Raw genomic sequence first — 25,872 nt, 5'->3', positions numbered from 1 at the left:
GCTTTCAGCATGGTTAGCAGGTATCAGGGGAACCCTGGCAAGGCACACTGGACTGCGGTAAAGAATATCCTCAAGTACCTACGGAGGACTAAGGACTGGGTCCTTACCCTCGGTGGGAGTGAAGACTTGAGAGTTGTAGGGTATACTGATGCTAGCTTTCAGACTGATAGGGATAATTTCCGCTCTCAGTCAGGCTGGGTCTTTACCTTAAATGGAGGAGCAATTTCTTGGAAGAGTTCCAAGCAAGAGACAGTTGTTGATTCAACTTGCGAATCAGAGTATATTGCAGCTAGCGAGGCAGCAAAGGAGGCGATATGGCTGAAGAACTTCATTGGAGACCTTGGAGTTGTACCAGCTATTAAAGAGCCAATGAAAATTTTCTGTGATAGTGAAAGTGCAGTTGCCTTAGCCAAGGAACCAAGGGATCACGGGAGATCCAGACACATCAACAGAAAATACCATTTCATCAGACATCGAATAGAAGAAGGACTCCTCGTGGCAAAGAGGGTATCATCGGATGAGAATCCAGCAGATCCCCTCACGAAGGGACTGACTCGGGTTAAGCATCTCCAGCATGCTCGGAGCATAGGGATGAAGGATGATATTAGATTTAGTAGTAAGATAACCTTGAAATTTGTAAAGTGTAATTGACATTAGATGATGAATAAAAGGTGTTTTATTTATGAGTAAAGTGTTGCTATCTCTTGTCGATCGTTTACTATATTTCTTTTGCATGTTTTGACTTCCAGAATAATTATGTTTGGTATATCATATTATTCGAACCTCCACAGTCGGTCATATGTCGGAAGTAGGTATGAATCAAGACTGTCATGATTGGTTGCAGAGGTCTAAGTTGTTGGACATGGCTACAACACTCATGAGTGCTCATAAGTTCTGAGCATTGGACTCAACCCACGCTCACTGGAATCACTTCATGGAATTTATCTCGAGTGATCGTGAGACGGTATATCATATAAGTCTTCAAACCTAGATATATGATTTGTTACTTATGAGTTGGTTATGCATTGATTGTACGAAAACGCATTGGTAACTCGATGTTATAAAACGTGCTCTTGTGTATAATTCAATGAGTAGTAGAACAAACATATGAGTCGAAGTTTATCTGTTCCTTCTTGGATTAGAAGCTGATATCTGGGCCCCTCGATGATTTTGTTTTGACCTATGTATCGGGCCCGGTCAGAACTAAGTTGATGTGTTCAATTAAGTTCTTTGACAAACAAATCGGAAATCGGGAAACAAACTGCTGGACAATAAGTAAGACATTGCTCCATGTATTTGTCCGGCTGATATCTAGAACAGAGGATTATATGATCACTTATCTTAAATGGCGTATCATCATCTTCTCAGTTCCGAGAGACCTTGAAAGAGCTACGATTGCCGATCGGTTCCTGAAGTATTGCAGTTATAGTTATTAGACTTATCCAAGTGGGAGACTGTTGGATAAGGTGTCTAAGTCCATAACTATTTCTGGTATGTACTTGACCCGACCCGGCATGGTCCATTTGGGTTGCATGGCACCATACAATTGGATAAACTAAAATGAGAGAAATAACACTTATGGTTTATTAATATATTATAAGTTCTAATATATTAATAATATTATTTAATTAGTTTGATCAAGAATTAATTTAGAATTAATTAAGTGATCAAAAGATAACTAATTAAATATATGGGTAGATTATGTAAATCTTCCATATCTTATATAGTGGGCTAAGAGGCTCCATGGATTATCAAGTTGGGTTCCACCCATAGGATGCTCCATGGATGCTCCATGGGAGTTACAAACCCATGGGTCATGGAAATGAAGAGTCATGACACATTAGGGTTTACATGGTGTAACCCTAGATGTGTCAACACTATATAAGAAACCCATTCTCCACCAAAATCGGCTACACATAAGAAACAAGAGGGCTAGGCCGATTTTAGAAGTGTGTATTCTCTCTAAAGTCATTCCAAAAGCATTTGGTGTTGTGTGAAGCATTTGAGGCATCACACTTGGGGTGCTAGGCTCACAAGGTTTCAAGGATCATAAGCAACAACAAGGTAAGTTATTCTATCTTTCATGCAAGTTAAAATTTGTTCCCCATGTATGCTAGATAGGAATATAACCTTGGAATTCAACTTTGCATGATAATTAGACAAACATAGATCCAAGGTTATTAGGGTTGCATGTACACTTAGGAAGTGTTAGAATGCTCAAAACCCATCAACAACTTGGAAGCAATGACAGGCCCTGTACTGCCAGGTGGCAAGAAGTTAAGATTGCATAAGTTCAGTCCATATGAGTTTGGATTTGTCATTATCCTTGTCTTGTGACTATGGTTTTCACGATTCACATGGATAAGAACACATGCACCATAAAATCTAAGGGTCATAAGGTTTCTCTCCGATTCATGAAAATGATGGTGAGGAAACACTTCCACCAAGTAGATTTGAAGCAGATGGCAAAAGGCCTAAACAATTGAGACTATGATTACGGCATACCTTTTCATAGTTCTAAAATTGTTTAGACACACATGCATGCTACCTAAGGAAAGGTGTATGATTTTGATAAAGTTTTATCAAAGCATCTCGTATCAGAAATCTGAACTTTGGTAAGAAAGTCAATAAAGTATTGATTTCTAGAAGTCCAGCTGATTTCTGAGTACATGTTAAAGCTAGTGGGAGCATAAGTGTTATGCTAATAATCATCATGTTAGTGGGAGCATGATAATTATTGTTAGTGTTGCAAGTTAGCAATGTTAATTATAGAAAACAAAAGTTTCAATTCGTGAGGCTGCAGGGATTGAAAAAGTTGTTTTGCTATAATTAAGGGAGAGGATATACTTCATTTCAGTTCTAAAGGCTTAGATTGAGACCTTAATCATCTTTAGTCAAGAATAGATATATGAATTTCATGTTGGATTGGTTCAACTTAAGGAAATTCTATATATTGTGTTCTCAAAATTCGATTATGATTACGGCATCCCTCTTCATAGTCAAATTTTGAAAACATGGCAAATAAAAATATTGTAGCAAAAGACTCGTCTAGAATCATGTCTTTATGTGAGACATCATGGATCGTGTACCATTTGCTTTGGGTACAGGATCGATTGCATGTGCTATAATATTTGTCATTTCTAAATTTTTCCAAATGCCCAGAGGCATTAAGAAGGGAAAAGGTCTAGAATTGGATATGACTAAAATGATTAAGCAATTGTCGAGGACAATCTGAGGTTTACCAAAGATTGGTTGCTCAGGGACAGTTGGAAGTATAATGCTAATTTTGGAAGGACCGTATTGACATATTCTGAAAAGAGGCATCTCTTGTTCAGAAGTGATAGTCAAAATGAGAATATGGAGTTGTCTCCATAGGTGGAAGTTATCTGTGTAAGATTAGAAAACTTAATGCAAGAAGCATGTCCAAAGCAATGTACTTTGAATATGAGACTTAGTTTCCTTGGAGTTGATCTCCATTGGAATACCTTATAATGACTGTTGACAAGTCTTTGTGACTTTGTACATATTCATTACAGGAGGGTCAGTGCATATAAGTTTAAAATCTAAACAGATTTCGATAAATGATAGGAATTTGAAATTCTCACATTTTTCGATAAGGATTTGGGAGTGTGAAATTAGAATCATTGAAATTATGTTCAATTGGTTTATTTCACAAAGTAAGGATCATAGACAAACATAGAGTGCATACTTGGTGTATGGCAAAGCTATTGTTTAGAAAAACATAGTGTACATGCTTGGAGCATGGGACAACTAGTGTTTTTAAGAAATAATGAGTAATCAGTATGGTGATAAATAAAAGTGGTCTATTTATATTCATAGGGTTTGATACCATATTTGATTCATTTATTCTTGTGTTTCATTTTGCATGTTTTGACTTCCAAAATAAACTAGGTCATTCTTCCTGAATGACTAAGTTATTCAAACTATCCACAGTCAGTCATATGTTGGAAGTAGATATGAATCAAGACTGTCATGGGTTGGCTTGTAGAGGTCTAAGATGTTGGACAAAGCGGTGCTACAACACTCATGAGTGCTCATAAGTTCTGAGTATTGGATTCAACCCACGCTCATTTGAATCACTTCATAGATTTTATCACGAGTGATCATGAGACGATAATATCTTATATTCTTAAAACCTAGAGATATGAGTTGTTACTATGAGTTGGTTGTACATTGATTGCACGAAAACGCATTCGGTAACTCGATGTTATAAAACGTGCCTTTGTGTATGATTTAACAAGTAGTAGAACAAGCCATATGAGTCGAAGTTTATCCATTCCTTTTACCTTCGGGATAAAAGCGATATCTATGGGCCCCTCGATGATTTAAAGATGATACATGTGAGTGCTTGGCCAAGCCAGGACTGATTTGATTTGTTCAATCAGTCAGTCATCATGAATCGGAAATCGGGAAACAACAAATGGACAGAGAGAATGATTGATAATCCATGTCTCAGTCCATATGATATCTAGAATGGAGGAATATATGATCCCTTATCTAATGGACAAGTCATTGACAAAGGTCAGAGTTCATCGACAAGGTCAGAGTTCGACAGAAGCTTTTTAGAGCTACGAGTGCTGATCGGTTCCTGAAGTCATACGCAATAATAGTTTTAGACTTATCCAAGTGGGAGACTGTTGGATTAATGTCTAAGTCCATAACTATAAATGGTAAGACTTGACCCGACCCGGCATGGTCCATTTGGGTTGCATGGCATCTGGACAATTGGATAGACAAGATGAGGAAAAAGGATACTAGTGATTTATATTAATATATTATAAGTTCTAATATATTAATATATAATCATATTATTTAATTAGTATTGATCAAGAATTAATTTATAATTAATTAAGTGATCAAAAGGAACTAATTAAATATGGACTCTAAGATATATGTGTGTGATGGGCCAAGTTCATTTAGGTTGGGCTAAGCTTTCATGGATAGTTCATGGAGTGTTTAACCCATGGATCATATGAAATGAAAGGTCATGGGTATTAGGGTTTAACCCTAATCTCCACACTATATAAAGATGTCCTTGGTTGGTGAAATGGGCACTAGTGTGTGTACACAAAAGGGCATGGCCGATTTCACTAGAGAGAACCAAAGTATCCTTATTCTCAAGGTTATTCCAAGTGTTCATGGTGTTGTGTGAACGATTTGAGGTGTCACACTTGGGGCACTAGGCACTCAAGCTTCATGAAGATTAGTTACATCAAAAAAAGGTATGTATTCTATCTATTTTATTACCCAAGTATATGATATTTGTATGCTAGTATAGGGTAATATCTTGGAAACTTTATATTTGCATGTATAATAGAGAAAACATAGATCCAAGGTATTTAGGGTTGTATGTGCACCATAGGATGTTGTAGTATACTAAAACCCAACACTTTGATATGGTCAAATGTTGATCCTTAACCGGGCAGTTATAGAAGCAAGTTTCCAGGTATAGTGTAAACTATGCAAGAGCCTTAAGTAGTCAAGATGAGATTTTTTTTCCTCTTATGTGTTGAGAGTTAGACATCTAACATACGTTACCCAAAGTTGAAATACAAATGAGATTGATTGCGATCCAAGGATCATGTTCAACAGGATGTCTGTAACAAAGGGATAACTGATAAACTTACCTTATACATCAGTTAAAGCTTTCAGCTTTTGGAAATTAGATGATGATAGAATGACACTAAGTCATATATTACTGGGGGCAGTGAAATGTTGCTAGACGTTCACCACTATCTATATCAATCTATGATGAGTCTTGTGCAAGTGGGATATTGAAATATCTTTATACCCAAGAGTCATTATAGAATGATATTGATAGATAATATATGATCCTAAAGGGTCACACTGACAACAACTTGATGTAAATATATTATTTATTGGAAATTGATTCTTGATAAATAAATATAAATCTTGTAAATAATTGGAAATTGTTTCTTTCACGGAAATATGAATTTTCAATGTTAAGTATCATAATATATCATAAGGTATGATTTATGAAGTTATGTATATCTTTTTGGACTAGAAAGACTCTTGTCTTTTAGCTAAAAAGATACGGGTTTATATTTTATAAAGACTTGAAGTTTTTGTTTTTATAAAATCTTGTCTTTTTCTTTATAAAAGTTTAAGCATGGGTAGAGAATAGAGACATGGTCTTTAACTTATTTTAATCTAGGAGACATGCTTTAGAAGCATGACATTAAAAATATAATAAAGAAGCATGACATGTTTAAATGTGTTAAGACCTAATGGGTAATGTTTTGGATTTATGAAGGCTTTCATTCTTCTCGTTTGGCTAGCCAAAACCACGAAATTTGAGCCTTCTTCTCTCCATCTTCTCTCTTGTTTTGTATCTTAAAGAGTTAAGATCAAAGTAAGAAGACGTTTATACTTGCATCTCTCTTTAAGTTGTTACTTGGGTCTTGACTTAAAGCTTAAGAGTGTTATATAATTACAAGAATATCCAAGACTGGCATCTTATCAAGTTGACAACTTGTTGGTGGATACTTCTAGAGAGGTTCTTGTTTGGAGCTTAAATCCATCTTCATCGACTTCCTAATTGCCAAAAGTGACCAAAATCTTCAAAGGTTGTAATGCTTTCCTTCTAAAGCTATTTCAATCTTTCTAAGTCTTGCAAAATGATCCTTTGGTGGGAATAAAACTAGTTTTATTTTTTGTTCAAATCTTAAGTCTTATGTTGCATTGTTTATGTTTTTTAAATAAATTTTGAATAAAAACCCAACAAACTCCATATTTGGGTAATATGAAAGTCACATTTGGTAATGGTGCAACCCTTCCTATCTCTCATATGGGTCGTTCTCTTATCTCTAACGATAAACACGAATTACGTGATGTATTGGTCATTCCAAAGATCACCAAGAATCTTTTTTCCATTAGTAAACTCATTATGGATCACCCCGTTGATGTTCTCTTTTATTAACCACTTTTTATATTCAGTTTAGGGGAAGCAAACAAGTGATAGCTCAAGGCGTATGTGAAGACGGGCTTTATGTTCTTCGAGACGGTCCAACAACTTTGTCTGCAGTTTCTGGTTTGCCGTGGAAAGTGTCTTTTGAAGTATGGCATAATCGATTAGGACACATTTCTTTTGATGTTCTTTCTTTTTTGAATAAGTTGGGTGTTTTGCGTGTTACTTTTATTTTACCAAAACCTATAATGTGTAAACCTTGTCAACTTTCAAATGCACAAAGACTATCTTTTGAATTAAATACTAGAAGTTCTTCACATCCTTTAGAATTGATTCAGTGTGACTTATGGGCTCCTGCACCTGTTCTGTCAAACGAATATTTATATTATGTAATCTTTGTTGATGATCAATCCTGCTTTACATGGCTCTACCCATTAAAAACCAAGTCTGGTTTATATGCAATTCCAACTGCTTCTATTAACCTTGTTTAGACTCAATTTTCTAGAAAAATCAAGGTATTTCAAAGTGATGGAGGAACAAATTTGTTAATCAAACCATTCACAAGATTGTTGAAGACAGTGGTACTTTTCATCACCTATCTTGTCCCTACATGCCCTAACAAAATGGACGTGCTAAAAGGCAAACATCAACACATTGTTGAAATTGGGTTATCCATGCTATTTCACGATCATCTTCCTGCCTCTTCTTGGGTTGATGTGTTTACTGCGACTGTCTTTATTATAAATCGACTACCTAGAAAAGTTCTTGGTGATAAATCCTTGTTTCAGCTTCTTTACTCTCGTATACCGAATTATGGGAATTTTCACACTTTTGGATGCCAAGTTTACCCTTATCTAAGAGTTTAATTTGCACACAAGCTTTCCCCAAGAAGTATTCCTTGCATTTTTCTTGGATATAACTCCTAATACAGAGGTTTTAAATATCTTAATCCATCATCTTCTCGTGTTTATATTACTCGACATGCATGATTTGATGAAACCTCTATACCTTTTGCTGGTTCGACTAACCCACAAGATTTTTCAAGATTAGGTCTCTACACTTTTTTGACAATGGACCTGCTCATTCTCCAAATGAGCCTGCTGCCGATGAACCTGGACCTGCTTTTTCCGCTTCCCATCCTCCTTCTCGGCCCGACTCGTCATCAGAGCTACCACCTTGTGACCTATGTCGATCTGATGATGCATATCCTAAAACCACTTCACTGCCTATTACTATTGAAACCAATGTCAATCCTGGTCCTATTAATTATTGAGAATCAAGCTATATAACCTGATCTAGAACCATCTAATTCTCATTCCATCACAACTCACTCAAAATTTGGTATTGTCAGGACATGCCATTTCCTGGATTTTGCATCTCTTGTGGTTCACGGTTTTCATATTACCCTTTTTTCTTCTTCACAACCTAAAGGCTATAAATCAGTTGCTAAACATCCACAATGGATGGCTGCCATGCATGAGGAAATGGATGCTTTAAGGAAAAATAACACATAGAATTTAGTTCCTTGACCATATTCCTCCAATGTTTTCAGTTCTAAATGGGTTTTCAAACAAAATATAACTTTGATGGTTTTGTTGAACATTTTAAAGCTCGGCTAGTTGCTCAAGGCTTTAGTGAAATCCCTGGCCTCGATTACTCTCTCACTTTCAGTCCATTTGTAAAAGCATCCACCGTACATATTGTTCTTTCACTTCTTGTTCTACATAAATGGCGTCTACGTCAACTTGATATTAAAAATGCATTTTTACATGGTCACTAAAACGATACAATTTATATGAAGCAACCACCCGATTTTGTCAATCCTTAATTACCTAATCATGTATGCAAATTATCTAAGGCATTGTATGGATTGAAGCAAGCTCCTCGTGCTTGGTTTCATCATCTCAACAATTTTATGCTCTCAAATGGTTTTCATTGCAGCCGAGTAGATCCTTCTTTATTTGTATTTACTAATAATATGTGTATCATGTATCTACTTGTATATGTTTATGACTTATTTCTCACAAGAAATAATGAATCTTTTCTCAACTCTTTCACAACTCGTCTTAATAATGAGTTTTCAATTAAATACCTTGGAGATTTAAATTCTTTCATGGGTTTAGAAGTGAGTTATACTGACGATGGTCTTTTTTCTCATTCAATATAAGTATGCCAAAGACATTCATACACGTGCTGACTTACTATACTATAAACCTATGCCTACACCTCTTGCAACACATGAATCTTTCACATCTGATGGCTCTCCCTTCTTGGATGTAACTCTTTATTGTTCCTTGGTTGGGGCTCTCAAATACCTAACAATCATAATGTCAGACCTCTCCTATGCCGTTAACCAAGCCAGTCAATATCTTCATGCACCCATAGTTTTGCAGTTTCAATCTGTTAAACGTATTTTACGTTACATAAAGGGGGAGATCTCTTCTGTGCTCATTTTTCTCCGACCGCACTCAAATTTCATTTTGGGTTACTTTGACATTGATTGGGCTCGTTGCATTGAGACTAGACGCTCTATTTATGGCTACTCTATTTTTCTTGGTGGTAATCTTATCTCTTGGAATGCTAAGAAACAACCTACTATTTCTAGATCTAGTTGCGAATTGGAGTACCGTGCAATGGCTAAAACTGTTGTAGAAATTGTATAGATTATGCATCTTCTAAGAGAACTTCATTCTTTGCCGCCTGATCGTCCAACACTCCCTTGTGATAAACACAAATGCACTCTTCATGACTTAAAATACGGTCTCTCACAAGCGAGCTAAACATATTGATCTTGATTATCAGTTCTTTCGCGAATTAGTTGCTTTTGGGAAGTTGTACACCAAATTTGTCTCAACGAAGCTTCAGGTGGCAGACATTTTCACTAAAAGTATTCTACGCCCTCAATTTGAACAGTTTCATGCAATGCTACGTCTTGGTCCACCGCCAGTTCGCTTGAGGGGGGCGGGATAATAGATATTTGTAGTTTAGTTAATTGGGTGTATCTGTAATTATCAACTCCATCTTTATAGGAATTATCTTTGTACAACTGTTATTATTATTAATTATATAAATTCCTCAAACACACGATAACAAGGTTTGGTTTGATTTCTATTATATTATATTATATATATATATATATATATATATATATATATATATATAATAGGTGATATCTTCATAACCTTTTTTTTATTATGTATAACATCTTGAACCGTCCAAATCTTGAAGAAACCAACATTTTGGGATTTCGATCATATTTCTTGTGAATGACTAAAGGCTTATCTCACAATGCATGGAATAAGTAAACCAATCACATGGTCAACAAAAAAAGACGTTGAGTCTCCCAAAAATAGTTGGTCAAGTAAGAATAGGGAAGATCCTGGATATTTATGGAAGTTAGTTGCATATCAAATGTATAAATAGAGGAGATGAGATTATCTCACACATGCTCACCATTGATTATACACATACACTTGAACACTCTCACGACCTCTCAGTCATGCTACTCACGATCAGCTTGCACATGTAACATTTTTACTTATTTCCTGAAAGATATTTATGCCCAAGAGTCATATAGCATGATATTGTTAATTACATATGATCCTATGAGGACACACCTTATAGCAAGTTACTACTAGTTGGTTATTTATTAATATAAATTATTAATAAATATCAGCATTTGTATTTAATTTGAAAATTATTATTTTACGAAAATAATATTTTACTAATTGAGAATTTATTGTTTATGGAAATATTCTTTATTGGAGAAATAACAACTTATAACATATGTCATAAATTATGATTTTTTATAAGTTATATTTATCTCTCATTAAACTAGTTAGAGTTTATTTATATAAAAAGTGATTTTATAATATATATATATATATATATATATATATATATATATATATATATATATATATATATGTGTGTGTGTATAACCAGTTCTATGTTATATGTCTTAGAAATCATTTATATATAAATGCTAGCCTTATATATATATATATATATATATATATATATATATATATATATATATATATATATATATATATATATATGTAAGTATGAAGTAAATCACACTCTTGGGTTTTGATTTGGAGGTCAAAACCATACCTACTTTATGGGGTTATGTAGTTGAGTGTAGTCATCACCTTAAGCTCCCATACTTGTCCTTTTTTCCATGCTTTGATTTGATTAATGGTATGGTCTATTAGTACATGAATGGGGGTATAAAAAGATGAGTAAGAAAGAAAAATGAGCTAGTTCTTTTACTCACTTGTTCTCCTCTTTTTCTGCATAGAAACCGTAGGTAATATGGGATCCCCTCTCTTTGATATTGCAATTTTTGTGTAAGATTGAAGGCCTCATATGTTGTTTCTCCTTACACATATTTTATTATATGTCTTAATGGCTTAAGAACAATATATCTACAGGTGATTGTTATTTTTTGTAAGAAAATCCAAATATATTTTCTATAACAACTTTATGATTGTTAGTTTTTAGTGAAAAAAATTTACATGCATGTTTTGTCTCCAAAAGTTGTCTTAGAAAAACAAAGTATTGTTTTATGTAATTTTTAGTATATATATATATATATATATATATATATATATATATATATATATATGTATATATTTTCAACCTCTCTCCTCTCTTTCTCTCTTCTTATTCACGGCCATAGAGCCAAAAACCACCACCACCTTCATTTTACTCTCAAACTCACTCAAGCAATCCTCTCTAAGAACACTCAAAGAAACCTCTTCTATCCTTCCTAAAATTCGTGTGTAATTGTGTGCGTCTCAAGGAAAATCTCTTCAAACTTCATACTAGGTAAGGTCATGTAAACTCAAAGTGGTTTATTTCATTTTATGATAGATCCATCCTCATAAGCACATGTAAACTCAAACTTCATACTAGGTAAGATCATGTAAACTCAAACTTCATACTAGGTAAGATCATGTAAACTCAAAGTGATTATGTGTTTAAACTCCATGAACTTAAAAGATCTACTAAAACATGATGCAATTAGTTGAAACATAACACTCATTAAAACTTATCTTACAAAGAAATGGTGTTAAAATACATACAAGTTACTTGAAACTAAGCAGAATCGCATAAGAGGGCCAAAAGTGACAAAATGACCAAAAATGGGTATACTTTATGTAATTCACGGTTAAAGGATTTTTGCTAATCATGGTTAATTTCGATATTTGAGAACTTACAAGGACTAAAAATGTAAACATTTTCATAAATGGGCCTTATTTGGGCTTCTCACGGCTTTGGGCCAAAATTTGTAACTTTTGGACTTTTGTGGGCTTAAATATCATTTTCAACAAAGTTGTGCCAAAAATGTAAATTTTTGATAAAAGGGTTTAAAGATGTGAAATTATTAAAATTTGGGCCAAAAAGATGAAATTATCTATAATGGGCCGAAAATGCACATTTTTATAAAAATCAAGCCAAAAATGATATTTTTGACAAAAGTGAGTTAAATATGTTATTTTTACAAAAACTAGCCTTAAATGCAAGTTTTGTTCTAAAAAGGGGCCCAAAAATTTTATTTTTACCAAAAATGGACCTTAATTGAAAATTTTTGGTTTAATGGGCCAAGAATGTCATTTTTACAAAAAAGGTGGGCCTTTTATGTCATTTTGGTAAATAATTGAACTAAAACATACAATAAACTAACAAACGGGTTAATTTTGCTAGTCTCATGTAATTGGGCCTTAGTGACCCATTTATATGCTTGATAGGTCCTGAATACTCTTTATATGTTTATTGGGCCTTATTGACCGACTAACATGCTCGACGGACCTTGGATACTCATTGCGTGCTATTTAGGCCTGTAAATAACACACATGTGAAATGGGTCTTAGTTGTCCTTTTACATATATTTTGGGCCCATATTATATAATCTCATTCCTTTCGAGCCTTGAAATGACTTACATGTTTAGTGAGCCTTAGTTGTTCACTTACATGATTCATTGGGCCTGGAGTGTGCTTTATATGTTTCTCTTCGCGTAAATTTCGATTAAGGATCTAGTGAGACGTGTCGGTTGACACCTATTGAGTGTACGACCGTAGCCTGTAGTTATAACCAGAGTCTCTTGGAGGGAGAGCGGGGATTTGTGTATAGATCTATACGGGGATGACACCCCACACCTGAGTTGTTCGCTACAGTTAGACTAAACCAGTCTAGGGTGACGAAAACCTTATTCTATTTCCGTCGGTGTCCATAATCGCCAAGACAGGCGAAATTGTCATTATCTAGTATGGTTATAACGACTCACTTAGAGGAATTAACATTATAAAGTTACGGGAAAACCATTCTTATTTCTCTTTGGATTACTCGGTAACTTACTCGCGCCGGTACGCAACCTCGGGGGTTGTTTTACCAGCATTCTCTTTTACAGACAACATCGGGTTGTCTGGGGCATTCTCTTTACATTCTCTTCATTCTCTTTGGCATTCTAGTTTACAATAACACAAATGCATTAATACAAGATCGGACAGAAACATACTAAACTATTTTAAGAAAATATAGGATTTTCTTGTGATTACAAAGTTATACAAATCATTTTCTCAAACATGCTTATGAACTCACCAACATTTTTATGTTGACCTTTTTAAATTAACTTGTATTCTCAGGAAACCGTTGAACAGGTTGGGCAGAACGAAATCCAGGATATTTTGTCATATTTTGTTGCATCATATTTTAACTATTTTGGGCATGTAATATCGAAATACAATACTTGATGTAAACTATGTATGTTGTTATATTCTATGTGTGGAAATGATGATGTTATGTTCAATTATATACTCTGTGATGATACTACAAAGATGAAGTCACGCACGAGCCCCCGGACGTTTCCACCGGCTGGTTCGGGGGTGTGACAGATTGGTATCAGAGCATTGTTTATAGTGAACTGGCATATCTAATCATACAAGATATGAAACTATAAATACAATGGGACTAAAACACTCTGAATAAAGTCATACCTAGATGCGCATTAATATCATAACCCTAAAAGTCTCTGGAGGAAATTGAACACCGTGGTTAAACCCGGACAGTTATGTAGTCGTATTGGGGGTAAATATAGCCTGATCAACTATATTTATTCACAATATGACCAACATGTGTTTGGGAGTGATCATGTTGGGAAATGAATCTAGAAACTTACCTCGTATCCAAAAAGCTCTAAGGAACTCAAACCTAAACAATTAAAAATACTATAGGAGTATTTGAAATGTTATCTACACACTTCTCACCCCCCCCCCCCTGTTTCTCACGCAGTCGCAATGGACGAGGTACATCAAGGCATCCTTTACTACCAGGCCCTAGTGGCCAACGGATCGATCAAGGGAGACCATGTGATGGGTCGGGAGGCAGCTCCCGGTATTGGGCCTGAGGAATACATGGAGACAGACTACGAGTTCGGAGAACCTGACGAGGTCATGGAGGAAGACAGGGACACTAATGAAGTCTCCAGCGAGCCTCCTACCTCATAGGTGATGCAGGACCACCCCAAACCACCGAGGGACCCTATTGATAGGACTCGCTCCTTAGAGGAGGAGGTTGCCACTCTTAGGCAACAACTATTAGCATCAGTTTCAACTGCAGTTACAGCAGCACTGGCTCATATTCACCATAGAAACAACGGTGGAGGTAATGGGCAAGGGGCCGGAAGTTCAAACCGGGGAATGAACCAAGGACCCACAAGAACATGTAGCTACAAGGACTTCACGAACGCCAAGCCTCGAACCTTCAACGGGACATGAGGCGTGATAACTCTGAAAAGGTGGATAGAAAAAGTGGAGTCGGTATTCGAGATCTGCGGATGTCCCGAGGAGTGCATGGTAAAGTTTGCAGCTTGTACGTTCGTCCATCAAGCTCTTTCTTGGTGGAATGGTCACGTAGAGGCCATGACACTCCCGGTGGCGAACTCTATGCCATGGGAGGAGCTTAAGGAAATGTTGTTGGCCGAATACTGTCTAAGGGGAGAAATCCAGAAGATGGAGCAGGAACTGTGGAATCTCACAGTCCAAAACTCTAACATTGATGCATACATCTCGAGGTTTAGTGAGTTGTCACTCTTGTGTCCAGGGATGATCACATCTGAAGGGAAGAAGATTGAAAGATTCATCTGGGGATTGACCTCTCCGATTCAAGGAAATGTAATCGCAGCAAACCCTGGAACGTATGACAGTGCTAAAAGGCTAGCCAAGAAGTTATACGACCATGGAAACAAGAAGGGTGCCAAATCAGGGGAAGTTGGAGTTAAAAAGGAAGGTGATAACAAGAAAGGCAAGAATAACAAGCGAAAAGGGTGAAAAAACCCAGAGTCATCAAAGAAGCAACAAACAGTAGCGGTCCACGATGCTATTGCTCAGATCACCTCAACACCACATGCTCCAGTCTCATCTACACCAACTGCTCCCAGACAATACTCAGGAACCCTACCCAAGTGTAACAAATGTGGCTTTCACCACCATGGGGAATGCAGGGAGATGCAATGCACGAGTTGCAAAAAATAGGGTCATACCGCACGATTCTGCACATCCTAGCCTCAACAGAACCAACAATTGAACCACAACAACAGCAACAACAACAACAACCACAACAACAGTAACGATGCTGCTAGTCTCACATGTTATGGGTGTGGAGAAACGGGTCATTTCAGAAGAAATTGCCCCAAAGCCAATAACCAGGGGGCAGGAGTGTCAGGATGGGTATTGACTATGGGTCAAGGTGAAGCAGTTCAGGACCCGACGCTTGTGACTAGTACGTTCCCACTTAACAACATTTACGCATGCATTTTATTCGATAGCGGAGCCGAGCGACGCTTCGTTAGTATCAAATTCAAATACTTACTAAACCAACAACCCCAGAAGCTCAACGAAGCCTTCACGGTGGAGATGGCTAATGGGAAAACCGAAACAACGAAAGATGTTTACGTAGGGTGCACATTAACACTAAACAACCATTCATTTCAAATAGATTTGATGCCAGTAAATATTAGGAGTTTTGATGTGATAATCGGCATGGATTGGTTAAGCCCCCACCATGCTGATATTATGTGTCGCGAGAAGGTCGTTCGCCTTCACCTCCCCAATAACGAAACCCTAATAATCTATGGTGATAAACTCGGCGCCAATCTTCGTCTTATCTCGTGCATCAAGGCACAAAAGTGCCTGCACAAGAAAACCTATGCTTTCCTCGCTCATCTTGTGGATAAAACCAAAGAAGAAGTAAACAATAAAGACATTCCAGTAGCATGTGACTTCCCGGATGTATTTCCAGAAGACCTTCCGAGAATACCCCCAGAAAGGCAGGTTGAATTCCGAATCGACCTAATACCAGGAGCCAAATCAATTGCCAAATCACCCTACAGGTTAGCTCCCGCCGAAATACAGGAGCTATCCAGTCAACTAAGCGAATTACTAAGCAAAGGATTCATCAGACCAAGCTTCTCACCCTGGGGAGCTCCGGTCTTATTTGTCAAGAAAAAGGACGGATCCTTCAGAACGTGCATCGATTATAGGAAATTGAATAAACTCACTGTCAAAAATCGATATCCACTCCCTCGGATTGACGATCTATATGACCAGCTTCAAGGAGCTAGTTACTTCTCCAAAATAGATCTAAGATCCGGTTATCATCAACTTCGAGTCCGAGAAGAGGACATCCCAAAAACTGTCTTTCGAACTCGATACGGTCATTACGAATTTGTTGTGATGCCCTTCGGTCTAACAAATGCCCCCGCAGCATTTATGGACCTCATGAATCAAGTCTGCCGCCCATTCCTTGGTAATTTTGTGATCGTCCTCATCGATGACTTTCTCATATACTCCCGAAGCAAGGAGGAGCATGGTCAACATCTCCGTCAAATCTTGGAAACCCTAAGAGCTGAAAGATTATATGCGAAGCTCTCCAAATGCGAGTTCTGGATCCACAGTGTGAACTTTTTGGGTCACGTAGTCAGTGAGGAAGGGATTCACGTAGATCCTTCCAAGATCAAGGCCATTGAAGGCTGGGCGATCCCGAAGACACCCACTGAAATCCGACAATTCTTGGGTCTCGCAGGCTACTACCGAAGGTTTATCCAGAATTTTTCCAAGATAGCCAAACCCCTCACCACCTTGACACAAAAAGGTATGTCTTTTAACTGGATGGAAAAGCAAGAAGCTTCCTTCCAAACCTTGAAGCGAGCCCTCTATAGTGCACCAATGCTATCCTTACCAGAGGGAACTAAAGACTTCGTAGTCTACTGCGATGCTTCGAACCAAGGATTAGGTTGTGTCCTCATGCAGCGTGGAAAGGTGATAGCTTATGCATCCAGACAATTGAAGACGCGTGAAGTAAATTACACCACCCATGATCTCGAGCTGGGAGTAGTGGTCTTTGCCCTAAAGATTTGGAGGCACTACCTCTACGGTACAAAGTGCACCATCTTCACCGATCACAAAAGCCTCCAGCACATTCTAAACCAAAAAGAGTTGAACATGAGGCAGCGAAGGTGGGTTGAGCTGCTAAATGATTATGAATGCGAGATCAAGTACCACCCAGGCAAGGCTAATGTGGTAGCCGATGCCCTGAGCAGGAAAGAATACTCAGGTCGCCGAGTGAAAACCTTATCAATAACCATCCACTCCCACCTAACCTCACAGATCAAGGGAGCCCAATCAGATGCATTGAAGCCGGAGAACATCACGAATGAAACACTACGTGGGATGGATAAAAACTTTGAAGCCAGGGAGGATGGAACTTACTACTTCATGAATAGAATCTGGGTCCCTAAACTTGGGGGATTCAGAGAGATAGTCATGAACGAAGCTCATAAAACGTGATATTCCATCCATCCAGGTTCGGACAAGATGTACCTGGACATTAAGCAACATTATTGGTGGCCAAATATGAAGGCATAGATCGCCACTTACGTGGGCAAGTGTCTCACTTGTTCCAAGGTGAAAGTGGAGTATTAGTAACCAAATTACCTAAGACAGCAGACGGATTGGATGTTATCTGGGTAATTGTCGATAGATTGACCAAATCCGCCCATTTCCTGCCAATAAAAGAATCATACAAGATGGAAAGATTAACACGAATCTATATAAAAGAGATCGTGAGACGTCATGGGGTACTAGTATCTATTATCTCGGATCGTGATAGTAGATTTACCTCACAGTTTTGGCAGTCACTCCAGAAGGCTATGGGAACACAACTAGACATGAGCACTGCATATCACCCTCAAACCGATGGCCATAGCGAACGAACCATCCAAACACTCGAAGACATACTCCGAGCCTGTGTTATCGATTTCGGCAAGTCATGGGATACCCACTTGCCCTTGATTGAATTCTCGTACAACAACAGCTATCACACGAGTATAAGGGTTGCTCCTTTTGAGGCCTTATATGGTCGCAAATGCAGATCGCCTCTCTGCTGGGCTAAGGTGGGTGACACCCAGCTGGAAAAAGGGCAATCACCGAGTAGCTCTCTTACATGACCAGAAATCATTTGAGAAACTACATAGAAGAAAATCCAAATCAAAGCCCGACTCCAAGCATCGCGTGACCGACAAAAGAGTTACGCTGACAAACAACGAAAACCTCTGGAATTCCAAGTCGGAGATCAGGTAATATTAAAGGTCTCTCCCTGGAAAGGGATGATCCGTTTTGGGAAACGAGGAAAACTAAATCCGCGATATAAAGGTCCGTTCGAGATTCTTGCCCGAATTGGTCTGGTGGCTTATAAGCTGCAGCTACCTGTGGAGCTCAGCAACGTACACCCCGTGTTCCACGTTTCGAACTTGAAAAAGTGCTTATCATATGAAACCCTTGTCATTCCCTTAGACGAGATCGAAATAAACGAGAATCTCCTGTTTGTCGAAGAACCGGTCGAGATAATGGATAGGGAAGTGAAGCGTACGAAACAGAGTCGCATTCCGATTGTGAAGGTCCAATGGAACGCTAAGCGTGGACCGGAATTCACATGGGAACGTGAGGACCAGATGAAGCAGAAGTACCCTCACTTATTCTCTCGTTCATGATCCTACCTTTCAAAAGAATTTCGGGACGAAATTCCCTCTAACGGGGGGACGATGTCACAACTAGGAGTTTTTTTAACTAGGAAATTTTGTCCTCATGTAAACATCAACTATTGTAAGACTTGTAATTGAAGTGGATATCATACTCTATGCTCAATCAAAATCATCCATTTGAATCAAAACTCATGAGTGAAGTTCAAAAATCTAATACAATGCATCTCGTAAAACTTAACTATGGGTTGAAAACCCTAAATATTCCGGTTCAAATTTAATATGGACTAGGATCCTCTTATTGGGCCTAATGGACCAGTAAACCTTCTATTTGATGATTTTGGACCAATGAAATCCATTTGTGCTCTAGTTGGGCCCACATTCGTCAAACCATAGCAATTGGGCCAAGTAGGGCCTAAAATCACTCACTTATTTGTCATGGGCCATAATGGACGGTGAACCATTCTATTTAACCTTGATGGGTCGTGAACCCATCTCCTCATCTCAATTGGGTCGTGAACTCATTTGGGGCGTGAACCCATCATTTCCCATTCACGGCCCACTTTAAAAAAAAACAAATTAGCAAAGGATATTAAGAGTGCCACCTCATGTTTACAAGATGGATTACCAAGCCATTATCCAACAAACCTCCATACTAATCTCATGTCTCAATGCAACCATCACATCTCAACCTCTCTCCTCTCTTTCTCTCTTCTTATTCACGGCCATAGAGCCAAAAACCACCACCACCTTCATTTTACTCTCAAACTCACTCAAGCAATCCTCTCTAAGAACACTCAAAGAAACCTCTTCTATCCTTCCTAAAATTTGTGTGTAGTTGTGTGTATCTCAAGGAAAATCTCTTCAAACTTCATACTAGGTAAGATCATGTAAACTCAAAGTGGTTTATTTCATTTTATGATAGATCCATCCTCATAAGCACATGTTTTCTTGACCCATGCTCTTAGAACTTCATTGATCTCGAAAATCTCCTCAAGGCAACATCTAGGGCCGAAATCTTCTTCAAACTCTTCATCAAACCGAGAACAACAACCCAAAGTGAGTTCATACCCCCTATTTTCGATTTTTACTTTGTTTTGGGGGAGAATACAAGTTGTTTTGTGTAGATCTATGTGTGTATGCATGATTTTGTGTGTTTTTCATGTTATATATGTGATTATGTGTTTAAACTCCATGAACTTAAAAGATCTACTAAAAGATGATGCAATTAGTTGAAACATAACACTCATTACCACTTATCTTACAAAGAAGTGGTGTTAAAATACATACAAGTTACTTGAAACTAAGCAAAATCGCATAAGAGGTCCAAAAGTGACAAAATGACCAAAAACGGGTATACTTTATGTAACTCACGGTTACTAGGGGTTCAAAAAGGATTTTTGCTAATCATGGTTAATTTCGACATTTGAGAACTTACAAGGACTAAAAATGTAAACATTTTCATAAATGGGCCTTATTTGGGCTTCTCACGGCTTTGGACCAAAATTTGTAACTTTTGAACTTTTGTGGGCTTAAATATCATTTTGCCAAAAATGTAAATTTTTGATAAAAGGGTTTAAAGATGTGAAATTATTAAAATTTGGGCCAAAAAGATGAAATTATCTATAATGGGCCGAAAATGCACATTTTTATAAAAGTCAAGCCAAAAATGATATTTTTGAAAAAAGTGAGTTAAATATGTTATTTTTACAAAAACTAGCCTTAAATGCAAGTTTTGTTCTAAAAAGGTGCCCAAAAATGTTATTTTTACCAAAAATGGGCCTTAATTATAAATTTTTGGTTTAATGGGCCAAGAATGTCATTTTTACAAAAAGGTGGGCCTTTTATGTCATTTTGGTAAATAATTGAACTAAAACAAACAATAAACTAACAAACGGGTTAATTTTGCCAGTCTCATGTTATTGGGCCTTAATGACCCATTTATATGTTTGATAGGTCCTGAATACTCTTTATATGTTTATTGGGCCTTATTGACCCACTAACATGCTCGACGGACCTTGGATACTCATTGCGTGCTATTTAGGCCTGTAAATAACACACATGTGAAATGGGTCTTAGTTGTCCTTTTACAAATATTTCGGGCCCATATTATATAATCTCATTCCATTCGAGCCTTGAAATGACTTACATGTTTAGTGAGCCTTAGTTGTTCACTTACATGATTCATTGGGCCTGGAGTGTGCTTTATATGTTTCTCTTCGCGTAAATTTCGATTAAGGATCTAGTGAGACGTGTCGGTTGACACCTATTGAGTGTACGACCGTAGCCTGTAGTTATAACCAGAGTCTCTTGGAGGGAAAGCGGGGATTTGTGTATAGATCTATACGGGCACCCCACACCTGAGTTGTTCGCTACAGTTAGACTAAACCAGTCTAGGGTGACGAAAACCTTATTCTATTTGCGTCGGTGTCCATAATCGCCAAGACAGGCAAAATTGTCATTATCTAGTATGGTTATAACGACTCACTTAGAGGAATTAACATTATAAAGTTACGGGAAAACCATTCTTATTTCTCTTTGGATTACTCAGTAACTTACTCGCGCCGGTACGCAACCTCGGGGGTTGTTTTACCAGCATTCTCTTTTACAGACAACATCGGGTTGTCTGGGGCATTCTCTTTACATTCTCTTCATTCTCTTTGGCATTCTAGTTTACAATAACACAAATGCATTAATACAAGATCGGACAGAAACATACTAAACTATTTTAAGAAAATATAGGATTTTCTTGTGATTACAAAGTTATACAAATCATTTTCTCAAACATGCTTATGAACTCACCAACATTTTTATGTTGACCTTTTTAAATTAACTTGTATTCTCAGGAAACCGTTGAACAGGTTGGGCAGAACGAAATCCAGGATATTTTGTCATATTTTGTTGCATCATATTTTAACTATTTTGGGCATGTAATATCGAAATACAATACTTGATGTAAACTATGTATGTTGTTATATTCTATGTGTGGAAATGATGATGTTATGTTCAATTATATACTCTGTGATGATACTACAAAGATGAAGTCACGCACGATCCCCCGGACGTTTCCGCCGGCTGGTTCGGGGGTGTGACAGATTGGTATCAGAGCATTGTTTATAGTGAACTGGCATATCTAATCATACAAGATATGAAACTATAAATACAATGGGACTAAAACACTCTGAATAAAGTCATACCTAGATGCGCATTAATATCATAACCCTAAAAGTCTCTGGAGGAAATTGAACACCGTGGTTAAACCCGGACAGTTATGTAGTCGTATTGGGGGTAAATATAGCCTGATCAACTATATTTATTCACAATATGGCCAACATGTGTTTGGGAGTGATCATGTTGGGAAATGAATCTAGAAACTTACCTCGTATCCAAAAAGCTCTAAGGAACTCAAACCTAAGCAATTAAAAATACTATAGGAGTATTTGAAATGTTATCTACACACTCTCCATACACACTTCTCACCCCCCCCCCCCCTCCAGTTTCTCACGCAGTCGCCATGGACGAGGTACATCAAGGCATCCTTTACTACCAGGCCCTAGTGGCCAACGGATCGATCGAGGGAGACCCTGTGATGGGTCGGGAGGCAGCTCCCGGTATTGGGCCTGAGGAATACATGGAGACAGACTACGAGTTCGGAGAACCTGACGTGGTCATGGAGGAAGACGGGGACACTAATGAAGTCCCCAGCGAGCCTCCTACCTCAGAGGTGATGCAGGACCACCCCATGCCACCGAGGGAACCCAATGATTGGACTTGCTCCTTAGAGGAGGAGGTTGCCACTCTTAGGCAACAACTATCAGCAACAGTTTCAGCTGCAGTTACAACAGCACTGGCTCAAATTCACCACGGAAACAACGGTGGAGGTAATGGGCAAGGGGCCGGAAGTTCAAACCAAGGAATGAACCAAGGACCCACAAGAACTTGTACCTACAAAGACTTTACGAACGCCAAGCCTCGAACCTTCAACGGGACAGGAGGCGTGATAACTCTGAAAAGGTGGATAGAAAAAGTGGAGTCGGTATTCGAGATCTGCGGATGTCCCGAGGAGTGCAAGGGTACTCGACCCCGAACTCAGACTCTTTTGAACACTCTTAATACGGTTAAGGAGGAATTTTGTGGCCATTTTCAGACTATTTTCTCTAGACAGGCCGGTACTCGACCCCGAACTCGGGATTCCCACTTTTCACATTTATCGTCTGATCAGATTCAGTTTCTTCATGCTTTGTTCACTCGGGAGGAAATAAAAAAGGCAGTGTGGGACTCTGGCTCTTCCAAAGCTCCAGGCCCTGATGGTTTCACTTTTGGTTTTATAAAAAGGTATTGGGATATGGTTCAGGATGACATTTTTGACATGGTCTCTCATTTTCATACGCATTCGTCGATTCCTAAGGGATGTAATGCTTCCTTTTTCACTATGATTCCTAAAATTAGAGACCCGAAGGTTGTAAAAGATTATAGACCTATTACTTGATTGGGTGTCAGTACAAGATTATTAGTAAAATTCTTGCTAATAGGTTGGTTGAGGTTATTGATAGTCTGGTTAGTGTGGATCAATTGGCGTTTATAAAAGGCAGACAGATTCTGGATGGTCCGTTTCTTCTCAACGAAATTGTAGCTTGGAGTAAAGCCTCTAAAAATCCTCTTTTGGTTTTTAAAGTGGATTTTGAAAAGGCATATGATTCTTTATCATGTGAATACTTGATTAAAATCATGCAAATTATGGGGTTTAGTTCTTTGTGGTGTAATTGGATTTTGGAGATGTTGTCTTCTGTTACTGTCTCAGTCCTGGAGAATTGTTCTTCATCCCGGGAATTTCATATGTTCAGAGGTTTGAGACAGGGGGATCCCCTATCTCCTTTTCTTTTCGTGTTGGCTATGGAGGGTTTGCATGTGGCCCTTACTAGGGCCCAGTTAGCTAATGTCTATAGGGGTATCAAGATTGGAGGAATCACCATTTCCCATCTTCTTTATGTTGATGATGTTGTTCTCTTGGCTGACTGGAATCAGGATAATGCTCTCCACATTGTTCGTATTCTTAGATGTTTCTTTCTAGCCTCGGGTCTGAAAATGAATCTTCTCAAAAGCAAGTTGTATGGAGTGGGGGTCACGGTTGATCAAGTTTCTTCTATGGCTAATCGTATGGGGTGTTCGTCGGGGTGCTTTCCGTTTTCTCACCTGGGGGTTTCGGTTGGACAGAATATGGCTAGAATTGATTTCTGGGGTCCTATTGTTGGTTCTTTCCGGAAAAGATTGGCGGGGTGGAAAGCCAAATGTCTTTCTTTTGGGGGGCGGATGACTCTAGTTAAAGCAGTTTTGGGGTCGGTTGCAAGTTATTTGATGTTTATTTATCTGGTGCCTCGTACAGTGATAAAGGATTTGGAGAGATTGAGATCAGTGTTTTTTTGGGGTGCTGATTTGGATGATCGTCGTATGCATTGGGTTAGGTGGGATAAAATCATGGCCCTAAAGAGGTTGGAGGTTTGGGAATCGGCAGTTTTTTTGCCTTTAACAGGGCTTTATTATTACGTTGGAAGTGGAGGTTTTTTCATAATCCTAATTTATTATGGGTGAGGGTGGTCAAAAGCATCTATGATTTGGGGGATAATAATGGTTCTTTGATTCCAAGGAGACAGTTGATGGGTCCTTGGAATGGTATTACGAGGATTGTAAATAATCTTAAGGATGGGGGCTTTGACTTCCATAACCTATCTCCTATTAGAATTGGTGATGGGGCGTGTACTTCCTTTTGGCATGATAAGTGGCAACGCAATAATCCTCTTTCGATTTCTTTTCATCGTATGTTTGCTTTGGATATAAACCGCTCAGCTAATGTCAGGGATCGTTACTTAATTGGATGGAATATGGATAATCTTAGACGTATGCCTAGAGGTGGGATAACTCAATGGATTTCTTTCTTGGAAGTGGTGCAGGGGGTTCAGCTCCAACAGGTCCCGGATAGATTGGGTTGGTCTCTTGATAGTTCTGATTCTTTTTCTGTTTCTTCTGTAAGGTATGCGTTGGATAGTGGTTTGGTGCCTTCAGGGGACAGGGGTACTCGGTGGAATAATTGGGTTCCTATTAAGCTTAATATTCTAGTTTGGAGAATTCAGCTTTCTAGTATTCCTACGAGGGAGAGATTATCGATTAGAGGTGTTATGGTCCCATCTATCATGTGCCCAATTTGCATGGTTGCAGCCGAGACTATAGACCACATTTTTGCTGGTTGTCGTGACCTACGGGATATTTGGGGTAGGGTTGCTATATGGTGGAGGGTTTCTTTTCCTTCTCAGATTTCGGTGCAATCCCTAATCAATTGGTCAGATGGTGTAAATTTGCGTAGAGGTCAAAGAAAGGCGTTTGATGCGATCATTATTACTTCGTTCCGGTGCTTATGGAACTTTCGTAATATGTCTGTTTTTTGAACGGTTTTACCCAAAAAGTCGGGTATTTTTTACGATGTTGTTGAGAAATCCTTCTTTTGGATTTCCAATAGATGTAGTAGGGTACAGTTAAATTGGACTCAGTGGCTTCATAACCCCTCTCTTGCTACTTCTTTGATGTAATCACTTTTTAGCTCCTTGCTAGTTTTTATTTTCTAATAAATTTTTGCCGTTCCAAAAAAAATATTTCAATTTTGACATGTATGTGGATGATTAATTAAGTTGATTTAAAGTTATAATATTGACTTCAACTCTTTTACGCTTACAATTTAATGTGATTTGCTTGTTTACATTATATATGATTTTTAACAAGATTTCTTGTTTATAACAAATGTGATTTTGTGACATTTGTGCTACTTGAAATTTGACATTGTTGTAGGATTTCTTGCATAAAATTAAATGTCTAACTTTTGAGTATTCTTAA

General features: G+C 38.0%; 1 protein-coding gene across 1 annotated transcript; it reads left to right on the top strand.

The window, feature by feature from the left end:
• The first annotated feature begins 22,504 nt into the window (after window positions 1–22,504).
• LOC145126472 (uncharacterized) lies at window positions 22,505–25,430 on the top strand. Its single transcript, XM_079061835.1, has 3 exons — window positions 22,505–23,362; window positions 23,491–24,486; window positions 24,543–25,430. Exons 1-3 carry the CDS (start codon window positions 22,505–22,507, stop codon window positions 25,428–25,430), a joined length of 2,742 nt encoding a protein of 913 aa, XP_078917961.1.
• The last annotated feature ends 442 nt before the right edge of the window (window positions 25,431–25,872 follow it).

This window comes from Lactuca virosa, chromosome 7 (genome assembly GCF_052849685.1).
Source record: "Lactuca virosa cultivar CGN04683 chromosome 7, Lactuca_virosa_CGN04683_v6, whole genome shotgun sequence".
NCBI lineage: Eukaryota > Viridiplantae > Streptophyta > Magnoliopsida > Asterales > Asteraceae > Lactuca > Lactuca virosa.
Note: the sequence above shows the minus strand (reverse complement) of the source record. Positions and strands in the feature narration are given on the sequence as shown.

Excerpts from the sequence above, each read along its gene's own strand:
- LOC145126472 (XM_079061835.1), top strand. The coding sequence starts at position 22,505 with ATGGACGAGGTACATCAAGGCATCCTTTACTACCAGGCCCTAGTGGCC. Across the intron at positions 23,363-23,490 it reads AGGATGACATTTTTGACATG|TACAAGATTATTAGTAAAAT; the intron begins GTCTCTCATTTT and ends ATTGGGTGTCAG. Across the intron at positions 24,487-24,542 it reads TGGCCCTAAAGAGGTTGGAG|TGGAGGTTTTTTCATAATCC; the intron begins GTTTGGGAATCG and ends TTACGTTGGAAG.